The sequence below is a fragment of the Hypanus sabinus genome, chromosome 2, assembly GCF_030144855.1.
Source record: "Hypanus sabinus isolate sHypSab1 chromosome 2, sHypSab1.hap1, whole genome shotgun sequence".
In the NCBI taxonomy this organism is placed as follows: Eukaryota; Metazoa; Chordata; class Chondrichthyes; order Myliobatiformes; family Dasyatidae; genus Hypanus; species Hypanus sabinus.
In genome coordinates, this window is record NC_082707.1 from 196,823,749 (window position 1) to 196,836,426 (window position 12,678).

General features: G+C 39.5%; 1 protein-coding gene across 7 annotated transcripts in view; it reads left to right on the plus strand.

Annotated features, from left to right (window-relative positions):
- The window catches only part of setd3 (SET domain containing 3, actin histidine methyltransferase), a 167,679-nt gene that overhangs the window by 107,113 nt on the left and 47,888 nt on the right, over positions 1–12,678 (plus strand). For all 7 annotated transcript variants that reach the window (XM_059962375.1, XM_059962352.1, XM_059962356.1 and 4 more), the window contains exon 7: positions 12,414–12,472. In XM_059962375.1, coding sequence (XP_059818358.1) covers positions 12,414–12,472 — 59 coding nt within the window. The remainder of the gene's footprint in view (positions 1–12,413; positions 12,473–12,678) is intronic.

Below are 12,678 nucleotides of genomic sequence, written 5' to 3' on the forward strand. Positions count from 1 at the left end.
AAGGAAGATTTTACATAATTTTACAAACAGTTCACAGGAACAGAGCCTTGTAACCTCGGGAGGATCTGTACTCAAGAGTGGCTAGAATATGGATTTCACTAGTACGGATAGTATTTGAGGCAATATTGACAGGGAAAGTAAGACCAGTGGATGATGGTAAAATGCATATAGGGCTACACCGATCAGTTTAGATGTGGAGAGAAAGAAAAGTTCAAAATAAATTTATTAGTGAAGTATGTATATGTCACCATACACAACTCTGGCATTCATTTTCTTGTGACCAAACTCAACAATCTATAGAATAATAACTGTAACAGAATCAATGAAAGACTGCTCAACTAGGGCAATCAACCAGAGTGTAGATGACAATAAACTGTGCAAATACAAAAAGAGTTGATGATAAATAAGTAAGCAATTAATATTGAGAACATGAGATGAAGAGTCAGTCCATTGGTTGTGGGAGCATTTCAGTGATGGGTCGAAAAGCCTGATGGTTGAGGATGGTAACTGTTCCTGAATGGTCTGCTTGTGAGTTATTAGTCCAATGTATAGGTGTTGCTGCATCCCCTCAAAGGGAGAACCATGTTATTGCTTGGAACATAAGACCATCAGATAAAGGAGTAGAATTGGGCCATTTGGCCAGTCGAGTATGCTCCACCATTTAATCATGGCTGATTTATATTTCCTCCCAACCCCATTTTTCTGCTTTTCCCTGTAGCTTTGATGTTCTTACTAACATACCCAATGACTTGGCCTCCACAGCTGTCTGTGGTAATAAATTCCATAGATTCATGTCTCTTTGCCAAAGAAATTCTTCCTCTTCCATGTTCTTTAGGGACATTCTTCCATTCTGAGGCTGTGCTTCCCCACTATTAAAAAAAAACATCCTCTCCACACCTACTCTGTCTAGGCTTTTCAATATTCGATAGCTTTCAATGAAATTCCCCCTCATTCTTCTGAACTCCGTCCGGTACAGACACAGAGGCATCAAACACTCCTCATGTTAACTGTTACATTCCTGGTATTATTCTTGTAAATGTGCTGTGGACATTTTCTCCAATACCATTTCATCCTGTCAGCATTTAATATTGATTTTTAACTCATTTTAATAGTGACCATATTTTGTGTTGTAAATATTCTGGACCCCATCTTTTCCACAACACTCTCACATTTTCATTCACACTTCGCACCTCTGACTATTTCTTCTCAGCTTAAACATGTTTAGCCCAAATTCAGGAAGTCTGTTTTGACATTGAAGGAGTTGCAAATTTCCATTAGGACACAAAGGTTGAAAGAGTATTCTGAATAAGGTCACGGCCAAAGCAAATGATTAGATGATTGGGCAGATAAATTTGGATAAAGAGACATTCGTAGAGATTTAATTTAGCAGTCGGTTCGACCTGTGTGGGCAGCCAGCCAATTCGAATCTTTGCCTACAAGAACTGCCTGCAGCTCAGATAAAGAATATTCAGGTGGCCTGCTTGTGTATTCCCTGAAATTTTCAATAATGTCTTTGTCATTCACGTTCACTTTGAATGACCTAGATGTCATTGTACATAAAATTTCAGGAGGTGAGAAGCCGTTGTAAAAATATAAGGAAGTGGGTTTTCATGAATATCTGATAAAAATAGTTTCCTTTAATTTTAATGTTTTATCAACTTTATATTTTTTGACTTGGATGAAAAGAACATCTCAGTGTTTTCACATGTTTCAATAAAATGTGTGGTGTTCCCTCTTAGATATATGTATTACCATTGAAATCAATTCACTGAAGAGGAGACAGCTATTAAATTGAATTTCCAATGCATTGGATAAAGGTCTTGTGATTATTTGTAAAGATCTACTGCTTTGCGTGGCGATTTATTTTAATTGCCTTTGTCAGGAAGGCTTTTAGAATTCTTATTTATTACATATTTACGAACACCATTCAGTCGGCCATGGATCTGCAAAATCCAGTAGTTCATTTTTCTACACTGGCGGAGCATTATGTTGACAATTAAAACAAGTTCTACACTTAGTTGATGTGGCCAGTAGTAAAATTCAAGGAAAGCATCAATTTTTCTTTTGAGTTTTGATATTGAAATTGATTAATTGAAAAATTCTGAAGTAAAACCTTTTATTAAAAATATTGCCCAATATGCCATTGTGTTGGAGTTGTTTTATTTTCTCAACGTTTTGTAAATATTATAACTTTACATTAGTGTCACAATGAAGCATGAAACATCCATGGATTTTGAGTTATTGGTTGTAATAGTGTCATTTATGTCCAGTTTTTTGGTATGTAATAGTGATATTCTGTTAACAAATTTTTTAACAGAAAAATTCGCAGAGGCGATTCCAAAGCAGAGGTTGATAGTTTCTTGATAAGTCAGGGCAACAAAGGCTACATGGGGATAGCAGGAGAATGGGTAGAGAGGGATAATAAATCAGCCACGTTAGAATGGCAGAGCAGACTTGATGGGCTGAATAGAGTAATTCTGCTCCTTTGTCTTATGATCTAACCCCTCTGTATCTTTATATGACTAGTGATTAGCCAGAATTAATTTGGAGTTTGGCACCCTTGCATTTTGTGCAAGATAGACAACAACTGTCAGGTAAAGTCTTGTGGCAGTGGGGTGCAATCTGTTTGACCTCTGGTTGGATTTATTCTCCCTGAGGGCCAGATGTTGCTGTTCTATTCATATCTGGACAGCAAACGGTGACTTGGCTGTGTTCGTTTTTTTTTCTCTTTCACTCTCCATGGAAATGCCCATACTGTGTGCTTGCTGTGGCCAGTATTAAGAATGTGACACTTGCCATCTGTAAAATTATGATGCAAATCCTTGCTATATTAATTTGGCAGAACACACTGTACACACTGAAATCTTTGTTTATGCATGCTTTTATTTTATTCTCTCTTTCAGTATCCCTCACATCATCTTTCTCTCAGTTGTTTGCACTTTTTCTCTAACACATTATATCTATCACTCCAGTCTCCTTTTCGCTTTTTCTCTCGCATTCTCTATTGTTTTTCTATCACTCACTTCAAGCACTCTGAATTTTCTTTTCAATCTCTTCTGCTGGGCTTTCATCTTTGCCCCTTTTATGCACTCTGCATTTTTCTGGTCTTTTTCATTCTCTTCTTCCAATCTCTTTTTTTCTATTTTTCACGCTCCTTGTGTCTCCAGCCTGTTCTCGTGGGGGTGGGGGGGGGGGGGTTCAGTCTTTACTTGCAATCTTTATGGAATTTGCTGTTGAATTGGATTTAGATTGGAGAAAAATTATACAGTTGAGAAGCTATGCTGTAATCGTAATTGCTGTGGTCAGAGGATAATTTTAGTGTTGAGGCTACTTTATTAATTGCTCATTTATATATATTATTGTTTCTTTTTTGCATTTCCACAGTTTGTTGTCTTCTGCACTCAGGTTGAACACCCTAATTGGCTGTCTTTCATTGGTTCTATTATAGTTATTATCCTATAGATTTGTTGAGAATACCCACAAGAAAAGGAATCTCAAGGTTGTATATGGTGACATATATGTACTTTGATAATAAAATTTACTTTGAACTTGTTTTTCCTTTGTCCAACAGAAGCAGGTATAACAGATAATAGTTACTGGAAAAACTAAATTGGGTTATTATTGTACAGCATAGTGAAAAGCTTCTGCTTGCCATCTGTACAGATCATTCATCATATCAGTGCGTTGAGCTAGTACAAGGGAAAACAATAACAGAAAGCAGAAGTGTTACAGTTACGGAGAAAGTACAGGCAGACAAAAAGATACAAGGCCATAACTCAGTAGTTTGTGAGGTCAAGAGTTATAAATGAATAGTCAGCTGTAAGACCAGAGTTCAATTTGTACCGCTGCCTGTAAGGAGGTTGTATGTTCTCTCTGTGACCGCATGGCTTTCCTCTGGGTGCTTCAGATTCCTTCCTCAGTCCAAAGACATTTGCTTAGCTTTAGTGAGTTGTGGGCAGGCAATGTTGGTGCTGGAAGTATGGCAACACTTGCAGGCTGTCCAGCACAACCCTCGCTGATTTGATTTGATGCGATTGATACTTGTCATTGTATGTTTTGATGTACATGTGACAATTAAAACTAGTCTTTATCTTTAGTTATTGGGTATCTACAGTACAGGCACTATAAAGATGAGTAAGCTGTGCTAACTCTGTCTTGAAAGTTAGTATGGTCTATAGATTTATCAGTCAGTATATAATATAGAAATGATAAAATCAGTGCAGATGAGTGGTCTGAAGTGTTAAAGGATCAAATGAGTAAGGGAATTCACGGTAAATATTTGGAATTTCTCCACTTAACTGTAAAATTCGGGGTTTGGTAGTGAAGGGAAAGGCTTTGAAATCTGTCTGAGCAAATGAGCTGGTGTGAGTGAGATGGTCTGTTGTACTTAACTAGTACCTCACACGGGCTGAGAACAAGCATTGAAACTTCCCAGACAGTAGAGATTCTGCAGATGCTGTAAACCCAGAGCAATACACACAAAATGCTGGAGGAACTGAGCAGATGAGATAGTGTATATAGAAATGAATCAACAGTCAACATTTTTTGTGCCAAGACCCCTCATCAGGGCAGAAACCTTCTAGGCGTGAGTTATGCCCTGCTGTTCAGACCTGTGCAAGGAAATAATGTCTCCTTCTTGAATGCAAGGATGTATTTTCTTTCCATTGTTAATTTTGCTTTGCCTGGTTATCAGGATATTTTGATTCCAGTTCTAATTTTTACAGTGTATGCTTGCACCAATTAGTTCAATACATTTTTTTTGTGACTGAATGTTTACTGCTAACTTATACGTAAGTGCTATTTGTGCTTTGTGTTGCGCATGACTGTTGGTACTGTGTTTTGCACCTTGGCCCCAAAAGGAATGTCATTTCGTTTGGTTGTTTTTATGTATGGTTAAATGACTATTAAACTTGAACTTTTCATTGGACATTATCACTCCTTGGACAGTAATTCCAACAATAGCTGGGAGGGAATAGCAATACTGTTTCATAATAAAGGTGTAGTAAGAGGTATAAGACTCATTCATCCTGAGGAATGTCAGCCAGCCATGCACCAGGAGCTGAAATACCAGGGTGTGCAGCAGAGTTAAATGCACAGTCACTTGTTTCTGAATGATTGATATAATTGATAATTGGGGTAATTGATATATTTGTGGCCTAAGGTAGAAGGAGTCAGTTTTAGAAAACCTAGCACATTTATTTTTCAGCATAGTCCCCTCCTACATTTACACACTTAGTCCAGCAGTTGTAGAGCATACGGATCTTGGACCTTCAGAAAGTGTCCACAGATGGATGATTGTTAAGTTTGTAGCCTAAGGTAGAAGGAGATGAGTTATACAGCTCTCGTTACATGCACATGCAGTTCAACTCTTTGAGTGATTATGCAGAAAGTTTGAAGTTAATAACTCATCTCCTTCTACCTTAGGCCACAAACTTAACTATCACCCCATGAGTTATTAACTGATGAGTTATTAACTTCAAACTTTCTGCATAATCACTCAAAGAGTTGATCTGCATGTGCATGTAAAGAGTGCTGTGTAACTCATCTCCTTCTACCTTCAGCCACAAATTTATCAATCACCCCTGCTGTGGACACTTTCTGGAGGTCCAAGGTCCGTATGCTCCACGACCACTGGACTACGTGTATAAGTGTAGGAGGGGACTATGTTGAAAAATAAATGTGCTAGGTTTTCTAAAATCGACTCCTTCTACCTTAGGCCACAAACTTATCAATCACCCCTCGTAAATACAGCTCAAGTTGTGTGTGTATGCACTTTTTAAAATCTTTTTCACCTGAAGTCTTGCAGTATCAGAGTAATGGGACATTTGGAATAAAGGAAACTTGAGCTGTTTACAGTAGCATTGCACAATCATGTTACACATAAGCTAATGCAGTTATATTGCACTAAATTACTTATTGAAGCTATATCATCGGAGTGCAAGCAACAAAGCAGCTAAAAGTCCTTTTCAGGTGAGATGGTTTTATTAGTTAGTAAGTAACATGGACAAGTGTAACTGTGGTCCTGGCTGCAGTGGTGCTGCCTGTACTCAGTGACCCAGTCATTGCAGCAAGCTCTCTCTCTCACTTTCACTGGTAATGGAAGCTTTCTGGAATCAGTAATCCTCTCGCCAGAGCAGTATCATCATCACTGTTACACAGTTCCTTCTTTTCTGCATATATCTCATGGCACTTCATACATACTCATTCACACACAACAGGCTTCTATTCATCGATTCTAGTTCCATCACCTTCTTTAGTCATTTGTGCCTCTGAACTTTGAAATGGAACGATTTCCAACTCAAATTTATTATCAAAGTACATGTATGTTGCCCAACATTCTCTCCAATTCTTTTTTTTACAGCTGTGTGGACCAACCATTGCTCTGAGCAGGAAATTTTTGTGCTGCCTGAAAACAGTGTGGCACGTAAAATTTTGGAATATGCATACTATTAATATTTAGAATAAAAACTGAAAAATCATATGCAGTTGATTTTATTTATAAATTGAAGGGTATAATAAAATACAGTACAACAAAGAAAATCTTTCACATTTCGTAAACTTTTCCTAGCTGCATCCAATTTCAGGTGGGCAATATGCACGGGAGCATTTCAGTTACTGCGTGGCCATACACCTGCACAGTTTATAACATTGATGTTACCATATAATGCCTCGAGATTCATTTTCTTGCAGGCATTTACAGGAAGATTATAGATAACCAGACTCAAATCTGACAAGCACCAAAGGCAAAAGAGGATGAGTGCAAATAAAAATAATGCTGCGAACACAAGCACAAGGGATTCTGCAGATACTTTAAATCCAGAGTTTCACACGCAAGATCTTGGCGATTCTTAGCAGGTCAGGCAGCATCGATGGAGAGGAAAAAAGAGCCAGCGTTTTAGGCTAAGATCATTCATCAGTCCTCTCCATAGATGATGCCTGACCTGCTGTTCTTCTAGCATTTCGTGTGTGTTACTGAGAACATGAATAGTGGGTGTCAGAGTTCTTGAAAGTGAGTTTGTAGGTCTTAGAACCAATTCAGAGTAAATGAGGAGTGAAGTTATCCACCCTCGTTCAAGAGCCTGTTGGTTGCAGGGTAATAATTGTTTCTGAATCTGGTAGCTTCGATTATCTTCCAAAATACTCCTACCACTATAAAGCTCAGTATTACAATGGCATTGCCTGTCATTAACAAGACCTTGTGTAAGCTTGAACCTGCACCCTGCTCATTCCACAGAGTTAGCCAAAGCAATATTATTGGTGAGACCAGCTAGCACATCTTCTACCAAGTGCCCCAGTGTTTAAAATGAAACTTTCTTTGCTCACCCAGAGTTTGAATAAAAATACTGATATGATTCATTGTTTACTGAGGCTAGTTTCTTAGACAATGAAGCAGCTGTACGATAGAGCATGTGGATTTTTCTTTCATTCTCAATTGCTGCTGTTTGACAAGCTAATTCCTGCTTTTAATGTTGACTGTAGTTCATATGTTTGCAGAACTTCAACCTGCCAGTAGATGGTGCCACTTACTTGCATGTTGCGCAATATTACAAAATAGCATCCGTGGATTTAAGTGAATTTTGGAACTTCTTTTAATATAAAATTGATTTTTTTTCCTGCAGCAATAAACATAATGTTCTTACAGAGAGATAAGATCAATAAGAAATTAATTTAACCTTTTCTTTTCTCTGAAGAAATATGATTTTGCAAACATTTGAACCCAGTGAACTCTTGCAATTTTAATCTTTCTCTGCACCAAAGCTGTGTTATTGTATATTACTGATAATTGAAAAATGGTAACATGTTTAAGCCTGGGATTCATTTAAAAAGGAAAGGCTGCAATATTAATCTGAAGAAGTATAATCAATATCTCTCGCAATTTTTGTTTAAAAAGTCAGTATAAAACAAAAGTAGATTTACTTTTTATTACCAGACTTGTGACTATTTTTCTGCAGTGTCTCGTGAGCACAGAAGTCAATAAAAATGGGCTTCTACATGAAACTACTTTGGTATCTGTCAGCATATATCTGAGGGACTCGGTCGCCTGTAATTATTTTCTCTGCCTTATAATGCAGCCGACATTGAAAGCCGATAGACTTGTCTAACATTCAAGCTGGGGTTTTATGGAAGCCAGCTGCCTGTTAATGCATGCTGTTGCCTTGATGCTGAATGCAGGCATCTTTCATGGATTACAAAACATAGTTCAGGAACTTATGTTTTTAATTTCGTTCACTTCCCTCTCTTGTCTCTACCTACAATTCCCCCCGCCACTGCATTCTGCCTTCACCTTCCTCCTGAGCTCTCGAAGGGTTTGGTCCTTTGCTGGGATTCCATTCTGTACTATGACCATTATTGGCGTGTGATCTTGGATAGTGGATGTCAGTAAACCTGATCCTGCCTCACCTTGTGTTCACTGGGGGGCTCAGAATCACTGCTCCATGTTAGGCTGATTTCTCCAACCCAGCCTGATCTGAAGCCATTTAAAGCACTTTGAGCTGTCTTATAATCAGAGAGTAGTATGGCCCAGAAGCAGGCTTTTTGGCCTATCGTGCACATGCCAACTAAAATATCCATCTGAGCTAGATCCATTTGTCTACGTTTTAAAGATAAAAATCAGCTTTATTTGTCACATGTACATCAAAATGCATTGCTTGCATCAAATCAAATCAGCCAGGATTGTGCTGGTTGGCCTGCAGGTGTTGCCGTGCTTCCAGCACCAACATCTACCGGGGCATAGGCCGCCGACAACAGCTTGCTAGAGTCCTCTGGCCTGGGCTGATCTTTCAAATTGTCCCCAGGTGTAGCCCATCTTCTTGATCCTTCCTCTCCCAGGGATGAGGTATTTGGAGCTTCTGGTGGCATTTCTGTAGCTCTGGGTTTTTACGGGATGGGGCCGCAAGCTCCTCCTTTCGAAGCCGGGCTTGGGACTGTCCATGGAGTTCCAGCACCAACACAGCATACCTACAACTCTCTAACTCTAATCGTGCATTTGGCCCATATTATTCTAAACCTTTCCTATCCATGTACCTGCCTTTTCAAGGCTTTTATTGTACCTGCCTCAGTGTGAAGATGTTGCTCTTCAGGCCTCTTTCAAATTTTTCCCTTCCCATCTTAAACTTATGCTCTCTCTTTTTTTGATTCTCTTTCTCTGGGGGAAAAAGACTGTGTGAATTCATCCTATCTATGCCCCTTGTGATTTTACACTGGAAAAACCGAGTAGCTGGGATCATGTGATATGTGGTTATAGTGGTCATGCCCAGCCTTCATCTCAGGCACTCACTGCATAATTTTGTTTTATTGCTTTTTACTTGGAGGTACAGCACAGTAACAGGACCTTCTGGTCCAACGAGCTCACACCACCCAGTTACATCCATGTGACCAATTAACCTACTAAACCATACATATTGACATGTGGGAGGAAGACCACACAGTCATAGTGAGTATGTGCGGACAGTGGCAGAACTGAACCTAGGTTGCCTGTGCTGCAGTAACGTTATGCTAATAGCTAGGCCACTGTGCCAGCCAGAGGGAATTCCAAGATTACTTGTAGCAATCTCACTGAACCATTGAGGACAGACCTCAAGAAGGAAGATGAACAGTGATGGAAAACCTTTCTACTTAGTGGGATATTGCTGTGCATGGAATGGTGCTGTGGCATTGTCTATAAGTATAGAGACTTCGTATTTTTTCCCATCATCAGCAGCCTTTTGTCACTTTTACCTATCACTCCCCAGCTCCTGCCTCTCTCCTCTCCCCTTTGTCTATCACCCCTACTCACTTGTATCCATCTATCACCTACCAGCTCTTGCTCTCCTCCCAGCCCCCATCTTTCAATTCAGGTGTAGGGTCTAGATCCAGAATATTGCCTATCCATTTCTCTCCACCGATGCTGTCTGACCTGCTGAGTTCCTCCAACATTTTTTTGTGCTGCTCCATAGAACACAAATGGCAGAAATTTTCATTTTTAAAAGGCTAAATAACATTGTTTACAGCTCTACCTAAGGAGGTGTAAGGCACTCCTTCCCTTCACTAGCCTGCAGGTCACCCTTGGGCAAGGTGTAGCATCAAGGTCATGTGAAGCCATGGGAGCAGGTGGTGGACGGTCGTATGAGCAGCTGGTACATATCACAATTCCTGGTTATGTGACCACTGATGACAGACAGACAATCTTGAAGAGCATTGATAATGGCTGGGGTCACCTGTCATGTAAAGACACCACCCAGAAGAAGGCAATGGCAAACTACTTCTGTAGAAAAATTTGCTAAGAGCAATTGTGGCCATGGAAAGACCTTGATCGCCATGTTATATGACATGTTGCATGATGTTGATGATGAAATAACATTATAATCGCTCATTTTATTTATTTATTTACGGCTCCTATTCCCACAGTGAGGTGCATGGGTGGTATACCCATTTGGAAAAAGAATTCTACTCTTGTAGAGTCATTCTTATCATCAGAGTGTCCCAAACCCTCGTGTAGCTATTGTAAGTCCAGTAAGACTGGCAAATTGTTCTATGTGGTAATTTTCAGTAATTATAAATTCTACTTAATCACATACATGGTACCCTGATTAAAAATATTTATTTTTGTGATAACTTTGCTTTCAATTGAATTAATGGAACATCTGTATTAATAAAACTGAACACTTACATATATCAAGATATAATTTTATAACACCACAATTTTTCTTTAAATTAAGCTCTTAAAAGCTGCCAAATTTGATTCCCTTGATTGATCACATCAAAAAAAAAGTCTACCCTGTCAGAAGGCTGGTTAATGAATAGTATCATGTAAATTAAAAACAGACTGAAATGGACTCTGGGCTTTCAGCTTCTTTGAGCAAGTCATTCAGGAGCTCTAGTCAGGTTATGGTTATGGAGTTATACTTCACAGCTGCAGTCAACTAACGTACTGTGCCATGACATAATGTACTGTTGCATATAATTTGTGATTGTTCTATTGATTGTGGTGTGATATTGTCAATGCTTGGTTCTGGAGTACTTTTCTATTTTTAGCATGCACCTCATGTCCTGGAGTCGGTGGTGGCATAGTCTGTGGGACGTTTGCAGAATACCCGTCTGCTTTTCTGTGGCTGTGCTGTGCGGGCATCATTTGCACTGTGTACCTTTCCACAGCCAATTTAACAGAAATCTCTAGGGTTGAGCTTAGTTCCATATATCCTGTTAAAAATTGCAAACAAGAATCAGCGAGAGAGACCAACACCCCTTTTGTGTGGACAGGCATCACGTGACCCTGTCATCCCACTTATGAGCAGATTTGGGAACTTTGCATTCAAAATTACATTCTTTATTCACCCCTACATGGGTCATTTCCAAAGATCTGCTTAAGTTAGTTGTCTATCGATTCTTGTGTGTAGAAGCAGTAGTTCCCACCCCAACCCATTTGAAATTTTGTGCAGCTTCCATCAGAGAAGAAAGTGACAAGGACTGGTTTTAATTTGATGCTCCTCCAAGCCTGCCAAAGTACACAGTCATTAAAAAGCAGTGTTGTTGCTTATATTTCAGAAGCATCTTGCCCCAGTCTCCTTTTAATTCTCTTGTCCTATGAAGAAAGCATAAATAAATATGACTGTTTTTTTTCTAGACTCAAATACAGCCGAGCTAATGTCCAATTAGTGGTCTTTTGTGATCTGTAGTTTGGCCAAAATTGCATTATCTGTGCCGGCTTGTGTTATATAATTGATTTGCAGTGCAGCTACTTAAACCTCAGTTTCCAACCCCCCCCCCAGCCCCCACCTCCACTACTGTACTCCTGATGCCAGCCAATATACTATTGAGAGAGATGATGAATTACCCCAACTTCTGATGCTAATGCATCAAGGAAGAAATTGCACGCTACATGGAGTGCCACTGACAGTAGCACTGCATCAGAGCTCAATGCAAAGGAAAGACTCCCAGTCGTAAAAAAAAATGGGGGTGGAATCTATCTCCGGGGCCCCTGCCAGTGTCAACAAGTGAATGTTTTAGGAGAAGAGGTGACATTCGGTAGGCTGCTGAAGGACTTGTTGGCACCAGATTGCGTTACTGTCACAGGCGCTAAGTTTTATTTTTGTATTGCTGGTGGGTTCTGCTTGCAGGAGTTGATGGAGCAGATTTATGACAGCTGCTGGGTACAACAAATTAAGTTGACAGTGATGTATGGGAGCATTATGGCATGATGATCCAGCCATAGCTCGGCTGGACTCCTCTTGCTACATTTGGCTCTTGTTAGTATCTGTTAGGCTGCTAAGTAATGAAATTCTATTGACTGACTTATGCTTCTCTTTCTCTTGCCCCCCCCTTTTCTCTCTCTCTCTCTCTCTTTCTTTCTCTCTCTCTCTCTCTCTCTCTCTCTCTCTCCTGTTTGTTCCCTTTCATTACCCCCTGATCCTACTCTTTCATTCTTCGATTCCCAGACCCACCCGACTGCAAGTAAGCTGCCCTTGAAGGAATCCTTCACCTTTGATGACTACAGGTTGGTATTTAAAAGAAAATGTTACAGAAGAAAATTCACGAGAAGGGCGACAGTATTTTTTTTAAATGTCTGTATGGTCCTGTGTAATATTTTGTCTGCAGCATTGTGTGGGAAACTACTGCCTCATTTTAATAATGTGGACTTCAGTGCATGTGCAATCCATCTTATTCATCTGATGTCCTTTCACTCAATTCCAAGATGTAAAA